Genomic DNA, 21187 nt, shown 5'->3' with positions numbered 1-21187 from the left:
CTTAGAAAAATTTTCTTTTGAGTATAGTTGACACGCGATGTTATATTAGTTTCAGGTGTACAACATAGTGGTTAAACAGCTTTATACATTATGCTGTGCCCACCACAAGTGTAGCTACCATCTGTTTCCATGCAGCACTATTACAGTGTCATTGACTACATTCCCTTTGCTGTGCCTTTTATTCCTGTGACTTATTCCTGCCATGACTGGCAGCCTGTGTCTCTCACTCCCCTTCGCCCAACCCACCCACCACCCTCCTGTCTTATAGTATTATTCTTGCATCAACAGTGTCTGTAACATTTATATACGTAGGTTATAGGTGTTTTTGGCATGAGTCTATAAATTGAAAATGCATTACTGTTATTTCATAAATATAATTAACCTTAGAGCAAAGTAATAGAAGTTAATGTTTATTAAGTTAATGTTATTTTGTAGGCACTTTTCTGATTAAAATATCCCACTTGTTTCTCATGACATAGATACTGTAATTAGTCCCATTGCACATATTGGGAAACTGAGGCACAGAGAGGGTGCATTATTTACCTAAGACCATTTGGCTAATATGTGGTAGAGCCAGGATTTGAATTTATAGAGGACTCTGCTAGGCTATGTTGTCTTATTCAATTTGTCTGTTTCCTCAAAAGACTGGTGAACATTGGTTGCGTGTTCCTATTTATGGGTTCAGGTTTGGGTCAGCATGGGAAGGTATGTAGCTTTCTTCGGTTGGTTAGTCTTACAGTTCTTTATGCGTTTGGAAATCATAGTTATTTAAAATGTTAATGATGAATTTTAATGATTTAAAACATTAATTTTAATGCTAGAGGAGACCTCAAAGGCCATTCAGTACATATCCTTCTTTTTTTAAATGAAAACACTGAAGCTCCAGTAGATAACGTGACTTAGATAGCTCCTCACCCACGTGATTAGTTCGTGGCCAAGAGGAGAAGGGGATGAAGGGAAAGGGTTAGAAGGAGGAAGCAACTGTATTCTTTTTCATCCTTCTCATTTAACCTTGTTGATTGTACTGCAGATGAGAAAGCTACTCTCCTGCACTCTCCCACCTATGTTCTTTCTGGCTTCCATTGCTGGGAGATACAGAAAAGAAGGTGGGACAGAGGTTGCATAGTGAAGTTAAAACTTCCCCAAATAGTCTAGAATTAATTTGTATTTCTTATCATCTTTCCACTACTAGAGTCAGCTCCCACATTATCCATAGGTTCTAAATATTGTTAGCTCTTTTGGGTAACTTGGAGTATAGAGGGCACAATAGACTTCCTAAGAAGTAGACAAAATTCTGGTAAATTAATCAGGGTAGCATCAAATAAAGAAAAGGAAATGAGATTCAAATGAGCAAGTTGTACCTTTATTTTTAGTTATGGTTTTTGAAAACAACAGTTAAGCCCATCCTTATAATTTCCTTGCTTGCCAAGCGCGAGTTCTTAAGCAGGAGTCCATTGACAGACCCAGTTGCCCTAAAATTCTACGTAAGTTATGTGTAAAGATATGGACAGTTTCATGTATGAATAAAAGTTTTATAGTGCTCATCAGATTCTCAGAGGTATCTGTGATCCAGAAAAGGCAAAGAACCATTGGTTTCCAGTGTTGTTGGGGTAAATTGGCCTTTTACAAACTCATCCAGTTCCCCTTCCTAGGAATGCTATCTCCTGCCCCTTCTTGATGTTGAAAATCTCTCAACGGAGCCAGGCCTGTGAGGTCTGACTGAGCACATTCTGCTTTTTTCTTCCATAAGAACTTTGATTTTTTAGTATCCACACAACTCAGAATTATCTTCTCAAAAACTTCTTTTGTTTATTTATTTATTTATTTTTTATTATATTATGTTAATCACCATACAGTACATCCCCGGATTCCGATGTAAAGTTTGATGCTTCTTTAGTTGCGTATAACACCCAGTGCCCCATGCAATACGTGCCCTCCTTACTACCCATCACCAGTCTATCCCATTCCCCCACCCCCTCCCCCTGAAGTCTTCAGTTTGTTTCTCATAGTCCATAGTCTCTCATGTTTCATTCCCCCTTCTGATTACCCCCCTTTTCTTTATCCCTTTCTTCCCCTACCGATCATCCTAGTTCTTATGTTCCATAGATGAGAGAAATCATATGATAATTGTCTTTCTCTGCTTGACTTATTTCACTTAGCATTATCTCCTCCAGTGCCGTCCATGTTGCAGCAACTTCTTAAATTTAAACCCAAACCAGCATTTAAGACTCCCTTAAGCCTCAAAAAAAGTATTTCTTGACCTCTTCAGATTTTAGAAAACCTTATATCTTATTATCTGTGTTTTTCACATTTAAAATTTATTTTAACTTATTATGTGTACATTTTTTCCTTATTAGGTTTTAAGTCCTTATAGGATAAGAACTCCCTCTTATGCTCCTTCATGTTTTCTCTATTATCAAGTAAAATGATGTTCATAGAGTATGTTCTCATCCATTCTCTGGTTGTGTGTCAACAAAATTTACGGAGTCAAATATTTAGTCAACAAATATTTATGCACCTTCTCCTATGTCAGGCCGGGTTTCTAGAAGTGAACAAAAATGGTGAAAAAAATTGTATATTCTGCATTCTAGTGGGGGAAACAGGTAAACAGACAAGATTAATTAAATATATAAAATATTAAGTAGTAGTAAGTGGTGATGAGTAGGAAAGGGATAGGAAATGAATATGTTTAAGGTTGATTTGGGAGTGTGCAATTTTAGATGGGGAGAGGGCAAGGAAGGACTCACCAATAATGTGACCTTTGAGGAAAGACACAAAGGAAGTGGAATAGTGAGCCATGTCCATGTCTGGGGGAAGAGAATTCCAGGTAGAGAGAGCAGCACATGCAAATACAGAAGCTACCTAGCTTGTTTGAGGAATATGAGGGGAGAGGCAAGGAATCAAATCAGAGGGTTAACAGGGAGCTAGACCATGTAGGGCCTTGTAGGTCACAGTTAAATCAATGAATTTTACTCCCTGATAGTAGGGATTTGAGAAGTTTGTGATGAAACATTTTAATAGATCACTCTGGCAGTTTTGCTGAGAATAGATTAACAAGGGCAAGGCTGGGAGTAGAGGAGCAGTTAGAAGGTTAATGCAATAAATAATCCACGCAAGATAAAATGGTGGTTTGGATGGAGGTGATGGCTGCAAGGGTAGTGAGAAGTGGTGAAATTCTGGATATGTTTCCAACTAAGTGTTGTATGAGAGTGAGAGTCATCAAATTAGACTCCGGATTTCTGTCTGAGCCACTGCAAGTTTGAACTTGTCCTTGATTATTGGGGAAAGGAGAGCTATAAGAGAGTAGGTGGGTTGGGGGAGTGTGATGGGGATGAATACCGGAAGCTTGCTTTTGGACACCTGAGTCTTGCGATGACTCTAAGTAGAGATACTGAATAAGCAGATAAATCTAAAGTCTGGAGTTCAGGGAAGAGGTCTGGGCTAGGCTTATGAAATTGGAAGTCACCAGCAAATGGTTGGCGTTCAAATTTGTGAGACTGGATGACATCAATATATTTTTGTTACTTGGCAAGGGAAAATGAATTCTCCTTTATTTTCTTCAGGATTTTCAAGTAAAATTGTGACTTGTTAAATGAAAAACGTTATGGAGGGGTCATGAAAAGTAACGCTCAACTCTTGAGGATGATGGGCATGGGTTGTCAATTAAAAATTAGAAATGAAGTGAATCTCGTGAAATATTGTAAGTTGATTTATGTTTGGTCTTTGTGTGTATTTCAGGCCAGACCTGTTTGATTGGAATAGTGTGGTTTGCCAGCAGTCAGCCACACAGCGACTGGAACATGCATTCAACATTGCCAAATATCAATTAGGTATAGAGAAACTGCTTGATCCTGAAGGTTGGTACATTTCTGGACTACCACGGTTTTTAGTATAGTTTAATATTTATCGTCTCAGATTTAACATTTCCACAAACTAAACACAAAAGAGAAACTATGCATTATATGTTTTTCTGTATTCTGGGTGTATTTAAAATGTTCTTTCTTCTTGCAACATATTATGAGTTGTTCTATATGATTTTAGCTCTCCAAATACCATGATCTAAAACTAAAGTGTAAAACTTGAGAGAAAATTCCAGGCCTTTAGAATGTATATGCCTCATGGATGAAGTATACTACATTCGAAGTACATTGACTCCAAATAGTTATAAAAAGTTCATGTTTTGCTTATTCTACCAAGAGATTTGGTAGACTAATCAGCTATAATTAATTAGCTACTCTTGCCAATTTCATTCATATACTCTATAAAAGGCAACACGGTTTACCGTTTAAATCAGGAAATCTATTCCTGGCACTGCTTCTGTTATAATCTGTCACTCTGGGGGAAGTCCTCCATTGGACGATTATTCATTTTCTGCTTCCATTGACAGGCAGCACTGTATTTATATTTTTATTATATTACGCTTAAGTAAATTTCATAATTATCTCTGGTGCTACATAGTTATGCTTTCCAGACACATGGATTAGAGGGATAATGATTCTTGACCTCTGCTTTTCTTCTAACCTATGAGGCACTTTTTTTGCTTGCCAACTTGTTTGCAATTGCAGACTCTGTTCTCACTTTGTTGAGGCTTTGCCGCATTCTAAAACCACAATTTGGAGAAGCAGTGTCCATGGAGCTGATATTTGGGTAGGATTATATAATTAAATGGTCTTTGGAATATTGAATCAGTTCCAGCTAAGGAGATCAAGTGGTGGTAATGGGTCTCATCAGGAAAAGCTCAGAAATAACTCAGAGGATATTCTTTCAGTGGTGAATTTATCATCCACTAGAATCTAATCCTCTGTGTTGCAGACCTGATTACCTCATCTTCTTGACAGGAGATCCATATGTTGGTGGTGGTGTTGGGGGCATAATTTTAAACTCAAAAGAGGATATATCAATCAAAATGAAAATTCAGTCATTTTAAATGAGATATTTATTACAAGAATCAGAATACTCACATATAATTGACCGAAATATTGCTCTTGGTAGGCACATGTACTCGGGAAGGAAAATTTTAATAGCACAAATGTGTTTGTGAGGTTGAAATCATATTAAGTTTATTAGAAATGTCTCTTCTGCTTTAAATAATGCATAATTTAGCACTGACTTCTGTAAACTCTTTGTGTTGCTTCAATAGATGATTAGCATCCCTCCTGCCCTAGTTTAGCTCTAAGGAAGAAATTGTATCAATCATATTTCCTTGTTTTGCAGGATGGGGGAGGATTACCTCACTGTTGCCTCCCATACTGATTTACATGTTTTTTCATACTCCAGTGAGGTAGAGAAAGGCAGATGTAATGAAAATATGAACTCTAACCCTTAAGGATAAGGGCTACAGTGTATAGATTTGAAGGATAAGCCTGTTAATAGTGTTTTGTTTTTCATTAAACCCATATATGGTTACCAGTTCCCAATATCTGGGATATATGCTCTAGTTATTCTTATGTATGCTCTAGCCTTCATAAAATAGTAAGAGTAGGTTTAAAATAGATTTTTTTCTTGTTAAGTGATGAAATGGCTAAAATGGCTTTTGTTCTTAAGTTTTCCTTTGAGTCAGTGAAATAGGGACACCAAATTGGTGTCCACATCATAATCAGAGGGCAGTTACATGAGTTATGTATTTTATAGCATAAAATAGCCTACTATATCCAATTTCATACATCTTCCTAACTGGAAAGTATATGTTGCAATGTACATTGTGTAGACCACTATAATATCTCAAACAACAATTCAAAATCAACCAAATATAATATGAAATACAAGCTGATTAATAGCAAACCACTGGGTATGGTTTCATTTTGCCAATAAAGTCTTCGATCTGAAAACCCATTCTCTTCATGGGCTCCCTTCCAATTCAGAGTGTTCTGTCTCCTAAAATGGTTTATTATGGTTTATTTATGGGTGTCAGTAGGATGAGAATTCAACATAAATCTTAACGTTATATTTTTAGGTATATGTCAGTTCCTGCCAGTGTGTTAAGGAAATACCCAAATATGCATCTAGAAATTGTTCAGAATTTTTCTAGAGATGATATCAGTGATAATTGAAAGGAAAAATATTAACTAATTCATAAGGATTTTTATTCACTGACTCATTAGTCACAGAAGAGTAGCAATTCTAAGAGTTTAAGGCTTAGAACACTCTCTTCAACGTATCTGACATGGGAGATTCATGGCCTTCTTTCATGCCCTGTATGGTAATTACCTTTGAGATGTTCATTAGTTTTATTTAACCAGATATTGGTTCTTTAGCTTATGCATGATGATGTCAGCTATTCTCTAAAGGGATTTTCATTTCGTATCTAATATGCTTTTTAGGAAGTTAATAAAACATTTTGCTTTATGTTTGGGGAGATTTTTGGTTTGGGGGGATTGAAGTTATGTTTGGCTTAAATACCTGCCGAAAAATGTTTTTAGAATTTTAAATGTATGCTTTGCTGATTAGGTTGACTTATAAATTAAAAAGTCATTGAAATATAATTTGGAGGTTTTCATGTCTTGCATATATTGACTTTGGTATGCTTTGTTTGGCTTTAACTGGTGTTTTGAGGCCTGAGGTTTGATTTTAAGAGGAATTGCCTTTTAAAATGAGTAGCATTAAGCATTAGCATAAGCAATTTCAGGAGCTGTTTCTGCTGTGTTTAAATGTTAACATATGCAAAAATAAGTACTACTAGGGTAAAATTATTTAATAATTTATGTGTCTTTAGGCTCATGGATATAAAAGGTTTACCTCCTTTAAAATATATCCTATTGTGAATCAGGCGATTCGTTTTCTGTCACGATTTCCCTATAAGACATGCTTACTACTTGCATTGTGGGTTTTATATACCCACAATTATTGTTTGCTTCCCTGAGTTTTGAGAAATTAGTTTGTTTGCCAATCCACACAGCGCTTTCTGCATTAAGAGAATGCTTTGTCAGCTTTTTCATGTGAATAACAAAGTGAAGATATTCTTTTGAAAGGAATAAAAAAATCGGGGATAAAATTGTGCTGGTTCTAGATATCTTTTTGCATGTTACTGTTGTAAATCATTTCCGTTTGGGATATGCCGTATGATGTGGAAATGCCCTCACTTATTTACCAGGATAACTTTAGAAAAGGGGAAAAAAAAAATCCCGAATGATGAGAGTCAAATTTGAGGAGCACTATGGCTTGCAAGAAATGTTCGTAACCTCAGAATGACATTTACAAGCCAATTAGTTTGGTTTTAATTCTCTTCATTTTAACTTCACAAGGATGGTGACATAGATTGTATTTTCTGCTTGGCTAATCCCCGCATCTCTCTTCAGTTGTTTTTAGAGTCTACTTTTGGAAGAATAAGCTCTGCCTTGTGGAAAGTTATACTCTTGAAATGAACGGTTTCAGACTTAACTTTGTATCCATACAGTTTATTAGCGTTTAAAAAAATTCAAGGGAAAATAGGTGGCATTTGCCATAAAAGAGAAGAATGCTTTTAAAGCCTCTTATTTGGGTATCAGTTGTTTGAGCAAGCAGTGTTTTTTTCTTTCATCTTTGTTCCAACCATCACATTTTGATTCCCTAACAAGAAATATTAGTAAGTAGTTTACAGTAGTTAAGACTGAAAGAGGAAGACCATACCACCTCAGAAGGGTGTTAAATAAACAGAACTTTTTATGGACACACATACTCATTTCATATCATTTGGACTTATTTTTTTTTTCCAGAACCCACTGTAGAATACCTTTTGATCCCAGAAAATGTAGTGAGATTAGAATATATTGGTGTTTCCCTATGTATATGATTTCACCTAGAAATTTTTATTGTAAGTATCTAAATTGTTACTGTAAGTATCTCAGATTCTTTAGAACCTAACTGTCTGCAGTGTAAAATGTTCTTTTCCCCATATATTAAAAAAAAGTATTTTAGTAGTACATGGGAATAAAAATGGCATTTGCCTTTTTGATAACAAAGTAACCTGTACAAAATATATGTTACTGTGTACCTTTTTAAAATTGATTTATATTATTATCCCTGGCAGAGTGTCTTTCGAGTTATTACAAGTTGTTACTATCTAAAACTAAATCCTGAGTGTCTTGGAAGAACATTTTTTAGTCTAGTTATTCTGTTACGGAAAATGGAAAGTATCATCTTCTGCTTATGCAGATATGATAATAGCAAAATAATGTTCCTATTAGGTCAGCAGGAGACCACTTTTTCCAGGATTTCTTTTTTAAAGAAACATTAAAATTTGATCATTAAAACCAAATTATATCATTTAATAGTGTTAAATGCAATAATAATGAAAATATTTCTTTAATTTTGAACTTCAATAGATTGCAGTTGAAATGAGCAAATTAGAAATGGCGTTGTAAAGCAAAGGAATGGGGTACATTAGTAAATTTAGTGTTGCCATCTTATTTACTTAATGTATATTGAGCCCAACCTTTTAGCAAAGGAATTTGGGAAACACTTAAATAATTTAAATGTATACTTCGATTAGCATTGCTTAGAACAAAGACTAGCATCGGTATCTAATGAGGCTTTAGGAAAACTGAAGCCCAATGCAGAAGTCCAGAGAAATGTGATAAACATATTCCTAGCCTGCATATCATTAGAGTAAGGCTACTTATTAGGATATCCTTGACTATTTTTACGTTTTGCCTTGGACCTTACTTTTTTTGGTACAACTTGTCTTTTCCGTGGGCAGACACATTACATAACTAGCCTTGACTATCCAGTGCCACTTTAATATACTTTAATGCATTTCAGTCGAAGAGGGCTTTCCCACAGTATCTGGAGGCATCCTTAGTTTTATCACTGCTACTGTAGAAAAAAAATCTTTAAGGGACGATGAGGCAGTACTTTGTGTATGAAAGTAATACGTAGTCATATAAGTAAATGAAAACTTTGTACACGGGTAAAAGGTCATCAGTGCAATATTATATTAAAACAAAAATGAGGATACAGATATTATATTAGCATCGTGATATAGTTGATTATATTAAGATATTACTGTTGGAATCTATTTCCTCATGAGAAACTTTTATTTTTATTTTTAAATCTTTTTTTTTTAAATTTTATTTATTTATTTGACAGAGGTAGAGACAGCCAGAGAGAGAGGGAACACAAGCAGGGGGAGTGGGAGAGGAAGAAGCAGGCTCATAGCGGAAGAGCCTGATGTGGGGCTCGATCCCATAATGCTGGGATCACGCCCTGAGCCGAAGGCAGACGCTTAACCTCTGTGCCACCCAGGCACCCCTCATGGGAAACTTTTAAATTTCTTGTCACAACAGAAATCCCAAACAAGTAAATATGTTAACGTTTCCAGTAGCCTGAAAAGTTAACAGTGGCATGGTGGGGGGGTGGGGCAGAGAGAGTGAAAGTGAGCGAGAGAGAGAGAGAGAGAGAGAGAGAGAGAGATAATGAATGTGAATTTAGTGTCTCTCTTTGATACCGTCTCTTTACATTATTCTCAGTTCAGATAGCATAGAACACCGAATATTTTCAGGACAATTTGAACAAATCAGTAATAAATTGATGTGCTTTTTGTTCTGTTGATTCATTTCAGTCATTTGGATGACTGAAATAATTGGATATCACTGTCCCAAATTCACCCGCTTAGACAACGTGGAGACCTCCAAAACATTAAAAACAATATGTGTGCGTGTACATGGCCTGAATCTACCCTTTATACCAGATCATTTAGCATCTTGTACTGATTTTTCATGTCCTTTTATCACAGTTTTGACTTCATGGAAAAGAGCCGATTTATATTTTTTATCTCTCATAGGAGTTGATTTGTTAAAATAAATATTATTCATTGTTATAGTTAAGTAATGTAGTTTCTCATTTTATGTTGGAACTTAAATAATGAAGTATAATCTAACGTGATTTTAGATTTGCATTGGGTATGAATTTCTATACCAAATTTGTTCAGAAGCACTTGAGTATAATCCTTGCCTAAATAACTGGGAATTTCTTTTCAGTTATTTTACCTGGATGTTTTCTATCTAAGTGGGGGAAACATAACATCTTAGGCCTATACAGTCACAACAAATTATGTTGAATGACTGATAGGACATCTATAAATTGTTTAAACAGCTGGGAAATGCATCCACCATATCCCAATGCTGAATGACATACAATAGGTTTTTATGAATGGTGTCCCTATGTATATCATCACTAGGAGTCCATTAGACTGTTAAGGAAAATGCATTAGAAAAATAATTTGTTACTCCTTTGTTACTGATTTTAATCAAAGTCGGGTCTGAAGTATTAAATGAGATATTAGTAAGTGTTCTATAGTTGATATCTGCATTTCTTATGTGTCACAGAAGAGTGTAGCCTTAATCAAAAGCATTTTAAATAGTTAATGACAGAAAATGAGGATAAAATGGCATAGTTTCAATTTTTTTGAGGTTTTTATTAAATCAGTGATAATGTTTGAAAGTAAAGCATATGTTGCTTATAGCTGGAGCATTTTTTTAAGTGATTTTTTATTATATTATGTTAGTCACCATACAGTACATCCCCGGACTCCGATGTGAAGTTCGATGCTCCATTAGTTGCGTATAACACCCAGTGTACCATGCAATACGTGCCCTCCTTACCACCCATCACCAGTCTATCCCATTCCCCCACTCCTCTCTCCTCTGATGCCCTCAGTTTGTTTCTCATAGTCCATAGTCTCTCATGTTTCATTCCCCCTTCTGATTACCCCCCCTTTCTTTATCCCTTTCTTCCCCTACCGATCCTCCTAGTTCTTATGTTCCATAGATGAGAGAAATCATATGATAATTGTCTTTCTCTGCTTGACTTATTTCACTTAGCATTATCTCCTCCAGTGCCGTCCATGTTGCAGCAAATGTTGAGAATTCGTTCTTTCTGATAGCTGAGTAATATTCCATTGTATATATGGACCACAGCTTCTTAATCCAGTCATCTGTTGAAGGGCATCTCGGCTCCTTCCATGATTTGGCTATTGTGGACAATGCAGCTATGAACATTGGGGTGCATATGGCCCTTCTCTTTACTACGTCTGTATCTTTGGGGTAAACACCCAGTAGTGCAATGGCTGGGTCATAGGGTAGTTCAATTTTTAACTTTTTAAGGGACCTCCACACTGTTTTCCAGAGTGGCTGTACCAACTTGCATTCCCACCAACAATGTAGGAGGGATCCCCTTTCTCCACATCCTCTCCAACAATTGTTGTTTCTTGCCTTGTCTATCTTTGCCATTCTAACTGGCGTAAGGTGGTATCTCAGTGTGGTTTTGATTTGAATTTCCCTGATGGCTAATGATTTTGAACATTTTTTCATGTGTCTGTTAGCCATTTGTATGTCTTCATTGGAAAAGTGTCTGTTCATATCTTCTGCCCATTTTATGATTTGTTTATTTGTTTCTCGTGTATTGAGTTTGAGAAGTTCTTTGTAGATCTTGGATACCAGTCCTTTATCTGTGGTGTCCTTTGCAAATATATTCTCCCATTCCGTGGGCTGTCTCTTAGTTTTTTTGACTGTTTCCTTGGCTGTGCAGAAGCTCTTTATCCTGATAAAGTCCCATAAGTTCATTTTATCTTTTATTTCTCTTGCCTTTGGAGATGTGTCGTGAAAAAGGTTGCTCTGGCCGATGTCATAGAAGTTGTTGCCTATGTTCTCCTCTAGAATTTTGATGGATTCCTGTCTCACATTGAGGTCTTTCATCCATTTGGAGTTTATTTTTGTGTATGGTGTGAGAGAGTGGTCAAGTTTCATTCTTTTGCATGTAGCTGTCCAATTTTCCCAGCACCATTTATTGAAGAGACTGTCTTTTTTCCACTGGATGTTTTTTCCTGCTTTGTCAAAGATTAGTTGCCCAACGAGCCGAGGGTCTTTCTGGGTTCTCTATTCTGTTCCATTGGTCTATGGGTCTGTTTTTGTGCCAGTACCATGCTGTCTTTGTGATCACTATAGCTGGAACATTTTGATTCATTTCACTCTCTTCAAAGTAGAAGTAACTGTGTTTGATAAAAAAAAAATAGAAGATATCACAGAACTTGGAAATGAATATCTGAAAGCCTTATAGCTCAGTATGAGGAAGAGAGATTATCACGTTGATACATATATTTCCCAATTAAGTAATTTCCCTACACAGAAATTCATGGGCCATTTAATAGCTGGAATATGAAATATAAGATGAAAATGTATTAGTTTAGAAAAATATTTGGGTAAAACAATAATGAATTGGGGTCTTGGTTGATTCCATTTAATTCTTATAACAGGATGGTTATCCTTGTAAAAGAGACCAGAAGCTTTATAGTAGTCTTGTGATTATACTTAAAAATAATTAAACTAATAATTAAAATAATAATATACTCTTTGATTTATTGTCTTATGGCAAATTTGTGGGGTTAGTGGGTCATATGCTATCCACTTGAGAGATGAGCAAATTGTTACAGTTAAGTCCTTGGGAATATTATGTATTATTAAAATATACATGGTGGTTGAAACCCAGGGTTTTCACTTTTTATATATAATCAGTTGTTCTGTAGTATCACTCTTGTGAGTTACTTTTTCAGTATTGCTGAATTATCTTGCCTCAGACTGAAGCACAGTCACCCCTTAAAAAGCATTTTCTAATTTATCACCAGTGATATAAATTCAAATATGTAAAGTTCCTTTTGGTAAAATATAACTAAAATTTAAGTAGAGTAATCATATTCTAGGGGCCTCACATACTTTATCCTATTTTTTTAAATACAATAATTCCAGGGTTGTTAATCCTTGTGGGAAAACTGAGTCTTAGGAAGCTTTCCTAAACCCAAGATTACATAGCCAACAGAGATGAGCTGGAATCAAATTCAGGTTTCTCTCTTCTCCGAGTCCATGTTATTTCCAACGGCAGTGCCCAACAAAATCTTGTGGAGTGTTTTATGAAAACACTGAGGTTGGAGCAGAGATTCTGATTTCATTGGTCTCCGGTGGGCGCATGACACCGGCCATTTTTAAGAACTCATCAGGTGAGACCATTGTATAGCCACAGTAATAATAGCTGCAATAGAACCGTTTCCATGCGATGCGCCTTTTAAGAGGATAAAATATAAATCTTTTGTCCCAGAGTTTGTTCAGACTTCTAGCGTTTTCTTCCTGAAAAGGTGACTAAGGCTGCTGTTCAAATCTTGAGTTACTGGAGGATTGCTTATTACTAATAACCCTGTCCTTAATGAGAAGTGGTTCATCCACCAGATAAAATAGAAACAGCCTGCTGTCACATGAGACTGGCTACCAAAACCTTCTTGTTAGGATTAAGGGACTTGCCTTATCTCCTGTCCGCACAGCTCTCTGTTTCTCCATCCATCCCTTCTTTTGTTTATTACTTCAGAGTCGTGTTTGTGATGGAATGGTGCTCTCTCACGCACTGATGCCACCAAAGGGTCGTCTAGGACAACCTCTGTGTGGGGGTGATCTTTGGCTTTTCATCCTTTTATTTATTTTTTCCTTTATTCTCTTCCTTTTTCCCTTTGATCCAAAATCACTGTGCCCTGTCATCGGGGCTTTGATGACTTCCTTTTTCAACCAGTACCTATTCCTTTCACTGGCACGGCTGATAAAGCTGATAGAGCCTCTTATTCCAGGGGACTTTTCAATATTAACTCAAAGATAATGAAAGAAAAAAAAATAAATGGCAGTAAAATTTTTTCCAGAGTGTAAGTTTGTGATCCTATGAATCTATTTAAAAGAAGCAAATGGCTTTAGTTAACTTCATTATCTCTGATATTCATGGCACAAATAGGTTGACTTTAATCACAAACCATTTATCTAGGATTAGTTTTGCTAAACAGCCTGTATTTCAGCCAGATAGATGACTTTTAGTGACAGGATATAATGGTCATTGTAGCCTGCAGTGTCACTTTAGTGGTGAGGGGATCAAATTGGCAATTATACTCACAGATGCAATAAAATTTAATACTACATTTACTTAGCTGTATAGAAGGATATAAGGCAGGAAATATCTTGGCGTGAAATCCCTTGTCATTGGATGGCCCAGAAGCAACCGAAATATGCACATATGCCCTTCGTGCGAATGGGGTGCATATGGTGAGGGCAAGATCCTAGGTCACTGTGGGCTACTTGACATAAAAAAGCTATAGCCTTGATTTCGCACCAATATGTAATAGCATTCTAGTCACAGAGGATGAAGGCCTGCATGTCACTTTATAGCTCCCCCTCTATCCCACTAGTCTAAAAGTACTTGTACAGAGCAAACAAAAGCGATGCAACACTCCACAATTATCCTCACCCTATAATTCTAAGAAAATAAGATTCTCTGGTCATTTTCCTAGGCAAGTTTACATTATTAGCCCAGCCCTGATTTTAACCTTTGATTCATAGAGCCAAATAGCCTTGGGTTGAAATCTGGTTTTGCTTTTATTTATTTATTTATTTTTTCTTAGATATTTTATTTATTTGGGGGGGGGTCAAGCATGAGCAGGGGGAGGGGCAGAGGGGGAGAATCCCAATCAGACTCCCTGCCAAGGAGGGAGCCTGATGTGGGGATCGATCCCAGGACCCCAGGATCATGACCTGAGCAGAAGGCAGATGCCCAACCGACTGAGCCACCTAGGCTCCCCCTGTTTTGCCTTTAATTAGTTAAAAGGCACTGGGAAACGTTCTGAAACTCAGTTTTGTTCATGTCCAAAGTAGAGTCAGTAATATCTAATTCATACAGTTACTGTGAGGATTAAGTTAAATAATACCTATCAAGTATTTAACCTCTAATATGCCTTCAGAAACAGTAGCTAAAACATATGTCAAGTGTCTGGAATATTGCAGAAATTCGGTGTTATTTCCCTTTCTATTCTATAAATTATCTTAATTAGGGAGAGCGGATCTTCCTAATTATCTTGCCTGCCCATAGGATAAATGCTGACTCTCTGTAAATTAAATGATTTCCTATTTAAAACCTTACTGTTCTCCCTGTGACCTTCCCACTTTTTACAGTTTCCTGATCTGAGGGATATTGTTGGTTCACAGCTGGATATCTGGGTGGTAGTCTTTGACATTCTTAAGCTCCAGAGTATAATACTCCACAGTAGACTTGAACTATGTGTTGAATTGCACACACACACACACACACAGTCACAGTTTACTGAAGATTTCTAACAAGTCTCCTGAAGGCTGGTTCATAATTATAATACCTTATTCTTATAACTGTCACAGTATTTGTAAGACACTAATGAGCACACTTGTGAAAATATAAGGAGTTTTTCTTCTGCAACCATAACTTTATTTAACATTGTGTGGGTGGTTGAACTGGTTCCCAAAAATCTCAGAAAAATTCTTGTCTTCTGAAACCAGGAGTAGCATTTGTACAGAAATGTCGATGTGACTGGTGTAATATTTACTGAAAATGTATAAGCACTGGGCACAGTAATTAACACTTTATAGGTATAAATTCATTTTATTCCCACAACAACCCTAGGGGGTAGACACTATTACTATGGCTGTTTATAACTGAAGAGTTTAAGTAACTTGCCCACATCCCTTAGCTAGTGAGTTGGAGTTGAGATTTCCTGCTTATAGCTACTACAGAAAATAATTGTACTGCAGAATATTTCTGTTCTCTTCCCTTAAGGTTTTCCTTTGCACTGATTGAAAAGTTACTCTCTTTATTACAAGGCTAATTGAGTTTGTTTTAAAGTGGATGGACATCAATCCATTGATTCTAAATGTGCTGGAAATAAATGCAAAAGTCACACAAACTGGAGCCAGACTAAGAGAGACCCTGCATTCTTTTTGCTATGATGTCTCCCTCAGAGAATAAATAATTAATCAAAGTGGAAAGATGTTTACAAATCTTCCAAGTTTGGGATCCTATCCAAGTCACACTAAAGCTATCAAAAGGAAAAACTAACCAGCTATGGATATATTCCCTTCTACTGTCTCTCTTGGTTAATTCCAGAAATAGAGATGGCAAAGACTTCATGTAAGGTATGCCAAAACATCTTACTCTCTCATGTATTTACTCAATCAGCTTATGATGTGAACATCTCTTAAATAGATTGGAATCTCTAAAGTATGGATTGGCAAAAAGAGAGACAGACAGACACACACACACAAGGTTATTATCTTAAAAGGACTAAGTAAAAATGTGTATTTTACCTAGGCCTGAATGTACAAGTTTCTCTGTATGGCACATTTCTTTGCATGGATTTTTTTTTGGGGGGGGTCTGTAGAGAATCACTTGGGCAAGTGAACACTTTGGAAAAGTGTTTTAAAAACTGTTTCATTGGGTGGCTTAGTTGGTTAAGCATCCGAGTCTTGATTTTGGTCAGGTCATGATCTTAGGATCGTGAGATCAAGCCCCGTGTAGCGCTCTGTGCTCAGTGTGAGTTGGCTTGGAATTCTTTTTCTTCCTCTCCCTCTGCCTCCTCCCCCCACCCCTGGCTTGTGCGTGCTCTCTCTGTTTCAAAAATGAATAACTAAATAAAATCTTAAAAGAAAACCCTGTTTCTTTAATATTTTATCAGTAGAGACGCTGTAGGTGAAAGCATTCAAAGTGGAATGAATATACACCTCCGGGAAAGCAGTAGATCTTTTGAGATCTCTTAAGAACCATTTCGATTTATTTTAAAATCAATATTCTTCTGGGGTGCCTGGCTGACTCGGTCGATAGAGCATGCGACTTTTGATCTCGGGTCATGAGTTTGGGCCCCACGTTGGATGTAGAGATTAGTTTGAAAAATGATTACAAAATTAATACTATTCATTGAGCAGGAAAACATGGTGAAGGCCTTGGTAAATGCACCTCATGTCACCTAAAACATAATAGTTGACTATGATGTCATTGTAGTTGTTAATCAAAGGGAGTCTGAGAGATAGCACGAGGTAGAGAAAGACTACTCTAGAACAACAGGGATCTTTGAGCACTTGGGTATTTGGAGAAACTTGGTACAGGAACCAGGTTAAAAAAGGTTAAAAGTAAGGATAAATCCTACCCATTTCCGAATTTAATGAATAAATAATAAAGATTAGATTTAAGCTTCCACATAAAAATTAAATAACTGCATGTAATTTCCTCTGTACTGTTTATTGTAGTTCTACTTTTTCTTCCATCAAAGCATATAAGCACTGCATGTGAAAGATGAGAAGAAAAAAATCACAAAATATTAAGGAACTAGGAGATAAGAAATTAATCTTTGAATTTTCATAACTTAAGTAAATTTGCTTGTTTAAAACATTAGTTGTAGCAAGATTTCAGTAATATTTGATACGAATTTTCTATTAAATGATAGTATCTGTGTATTCATAGTAAGTGGAAACATATTTTAAGCAAAAAAAATACTGCAAAATGAAAAAAGATAACTCCCCTCTTCTTCTTCACTTTAATCTTAATATATACCGGTGGGGAAAATGGCAGTCAAAGGTAACCAGTGCTTGAAAGAATGTTCTCATTTGTTTAATCTTTCTTCAGATTGATCAAGAGGCACTGAATAGTCATAATATTTCTGAGAACTCTAATCTTATGGAAGTTATGGAAACTTTTAAAATTAGAATTTATCAGAACCTAAACATTGGTTACTTAGATGAGCCAAATTCCATCATTATTATAGAGTAGTAGTATTTTAGCTAATGTGTCTTTTACTGAATTGAATGCATATAGATTAGTCCAAAAAAAGAATACCTTTGTAGAGCTCAAATGTTGGACAGGTTGCTAGATAGACTTGGAGTTTTTTCCAGTGTGCGTGTGTGTGGGTGGGAGGCATTTAACCACTAATAACCTAGAGATTTTGTAGCCCCTACTTCTGATTCTTGCATTGTAGTTTGTTTCAGACACTAAAAAAAGCTTTTTAAATTTATTTGCCTCAGGGTCATTATTTTATGCAGTATAAATTCATTTTAATTCATCAAGCAACTATTGATTGACAACTTAATGTAAGAAAGAGTGCTGTATACTTCAAACACATCAAAAAGAAAAAGATGTAGAGTCTTCCAAGGAATTGACAATTTAGTATCAGGCAACAGGCCAGTACATAGGTAACTATTATTCACGACAAAATGTGATCTGATCTCCACAAATTAATTAACCTGTAGTAGAATATTTTGAAAAGTCTGGAACCTGTTTGGGAACCATTTCCCCTTCTAGTAAATGACCTAATGTTTATGTCAAGTGAAAATGTGGATGTGTCATAATCTTTTAGATGTTAAATAAAGCAAAACCCTCTGTACAATTGTCCTTACTCTGCCCCCCTAATTTTATTCTTGGGACTTAAATACATAAATCTATAAATAGTGAAGGTGATTTGGAGCAGGAAGCTAACCTGCTGTTCTATTTCCTTATTTCTTTCAAAGTTTATTGATTCCTTAAATTATAAAGTTCATCCATTTTAAATAAGCTTTGGTAGTCATTGCTTTCTCTTTAAGGTATGTGATTTCTAATAGAAAGTTCTGGATTTTTTCATTCAGGCTTAAAGGTGTTCATTAGGACAAAAGTCATTGTAAATCCACATGTGCATATACACACATACATAGGTTTGAATAGTACATTTTTAAAAAGATTTTATTTAAGAGAGAGGACAAGTGGAAGGGACAGGCAGAGGGAGAAGTAGGCTCTTTGCTGAGCTGGGTGCAGGACATGGGGCTCGATCCCAGGACCCTGGGATCATGACCTGAGCCGGAGGCAGACGCTTAACCAACTGAGCCACCCAGGCGCCCCCCAATTTTTAAGTTAAACCTAGTACAATGAATCACCTCTAACATGAGAAAAAGCTCTTTAAACTGTTTTAAGTGAACATTTACAAGAGAAATTGGCCTGTAATACACCTCAGGTTCTTAACCTTTTTGAGAGCTATAGAAAAGCTGCTTCTCTATAAAGGTAACATATATTGCCAATAAAATATATAAGGGAGGACATCTACTTGTAAAACTCAGAAAACGATTTAGTAGGAACAGTTGTTTTATTAGCCTTCTGCTCTTTAATGACTGAAACCATCCTGGGGCTATTTAAAAGATGATTTAATTTGTCCTCCAAACACATGGATGAGTTCAGGGTGTTTCTTTTTCTCTCATGAATCAACCACGTCTGCATTGACTTTAAAGGAATGGATCAGGAAGCTGTGTAGTAATAAATCAGTCTTTTAAATTACTTTAAGTTGGTAATTTAAACAGCTCTAAACATGGAGAAAATGAAATATTAGAGCTATTTATAATAAAATATTCCATCAATTTATTGCCTTGAAATTAAAGGTCGTTTCAAATGTGATTTTACTGTAAACCGTATCTGAATATAAACTATCTGAAATTCTTAGGCAGCTCTTCTGTATCACTAGCTTACATTTCTCAACAGAGTGATCAGTTGAACAAATACCTTCGTCGAGAGAGCCACTCGCAGTTGCCCTTTGACCGGTAAGTGGCGCCATCATCTATACACTGAGTTGTTCAAAACAAAACCTGCGGGTCATCCTTGATTCCCCCAATCTCTGTCGGCCCGAAATTTAACTCCATCACGATGCCTTGTGGCTTATACTTTCAGACTCTATCCGTAAGTCTGTGATACCTCCCCGCCTCTACAGCCCTCCCCCTAGTTCAAGTGATTCTCATCTCTTTCTTTGACCACAGGAAGAGTTGCTAACCGCTAGTCCTGCTTCCGTTCTGGCTCTATCCCCAGTCCCTTTTGTACACAACATCCTAAGTGATACTACACTTATTCAGGCCCAGGAACTTGCAGTTCTGGCAGTCCGGAATGCTTTTCTTTCACTCTGCCCTTCACAGCTGAGTAAACCGAGCCCGCCAAAGATTATGCGCTTTGGTAGTTTAACCAATATCAGAATAGGATGTTTCTTTGGTCCTAGATACATGTTCAAACCATTCTTAGTCTTTTGTTTTAAATTTGTCTTGATGTTATTTCGTATTATGCACACTGCATTTGAAGTCCGCTTTTTTTTTTTTGGATGTTGTAGTGGTTTTTCATCATAATATGTAATGCGTATATGAGAAAAGAAATATTTTTCATTAATAACTGTTAAAGGAGAGCATGGCCTGTGAAATTATTTGTCTTATTTAAGGTACCTTAGAAAAATGACCATTTTTGTGATTTTCATTAGGGTATGCTCAGAATTTGTTTTTATTCTGAAAAAATTACCATGTTGCTATTTAATATTTAAATCAAACCAGACTTCAGCTAATGACACTAACTTTCTTATTTGGGAGTTTATATGAAGAGTGAGAGTATGAAGATATCAATTAAGGTATCTTGCTATCCTCTGAGGAGAATACCATATATTTGTGGAATAAAGAAAAAGTAGATCAGACACATATAATTTTGTTTCTTTCAAGAATGGTTTAGGTGATCTTTACCTATATCTTAAGATTTTTAGTGTGTGTTCCTCTATTTTAGTTTGATCTCTAATATAGGTGAAGTAAGCTGTACTAGTGCCTTATTCTGTGTGTGTGTGTGTGTGTGTGTGTGTGTGTGTGTGTGTGTATGTATGTATGTAAGCATGCTCATGGGGAGATCCTGTCGATGGATGGAGAGATAGAATGAGAGAAACAAGGCAGGTACATGCAGACCAGAAATCTAATTACACAGTAGAGGACTGACACATTCCAAAGAACTAGGAAGACAAGGAGACGACTGGAATAGGTAGGAGCAAATTGGTGCCACAATTTACTCTCTTCATGTAATCACATGATGAATCCTTATTTAGTACCTACTGTGTTTCAGGTATATTTGAGTTACATATATGGATGTAAGAATAAGACATCACGATATTAGAATATGCTATGTAAGGTTCATTGGTTTTTGTCTTCAAAATCTCTTCTGTTGCTGATGGTTTTCTTGTTTTTTAATACTGTTTAGTGCAGTCTTAATAGAGTAAACAAGAACATTGGCCTTCTCATGTTTAACTTTGTGTCAGTGATATACAATGTAATGTCAAACTCCTCAGCTCTCCAGGAAAAATTAAATCCAACTTATATTCTGGTGGAGTTTGTTCCTCCTGTGGTACTGCTGGCTTATCATCATACCATTGGTAATTGTAGACTTGTCCAAACAGCTCATAGATGGTGACTTCCTCATATGGTGCAGGACTCATTCTTGTTCACAGCTGAACTCCAGGAGCCTCAGAGATTGTCTCCTTTTTAGATGGGTGCACAAAAAATGTTTGTTGAAGGCATGTTGAGGAAAGGCCAGTATATATGTACAAAGACCAATTCAGGATTTTAGAATTCTAAGCGGGCTTGAT

At 36.3% G+C, this 21187-nt stretch overlaps 1 protein-coding gene across 1 annotated transcript in view; it reads left to right on the top strand.

The window, feature by feature from the left end:
* The window catches only part of DMD (dystrophin), a 2070581-nt gene that overhangs the window by 442993 nt on the left and 1606401 nt on the right, over nt 1–21187 (top strand). The window contains exon 7 of the mRNA XM_034649821.1: nt 3739–3857. Coding sequence (XP_034505712.1) covers nt 3739–3857 — 119 coding nt within the window. The remainder of the gene's footprint in view (nt 1–3738; nt 3858–21187) is intronic.

The sequence above is a fragment of the Ailuropoda melanoleuca genome, chromosome X (assembly GCF_002007445.2).
Source record: "Ailuropoda melanoleuca isolate Jingjing chromosome X, ASM200744v2, whole genome shotgun sequence".
In the NCBI taxonomy this organism is placed as follows: domain Eukaryota; kingdom Metazoa; phylum Chordata; class Mammalia; order Carnivora; family Ursidae; genus Ailuropoda; species Ailuropoda melanoleuca.
Note: the sequence above shows the minus strand (reverse complement) of the source record. Positions and strands in the feature narration are given on the sequence as shown.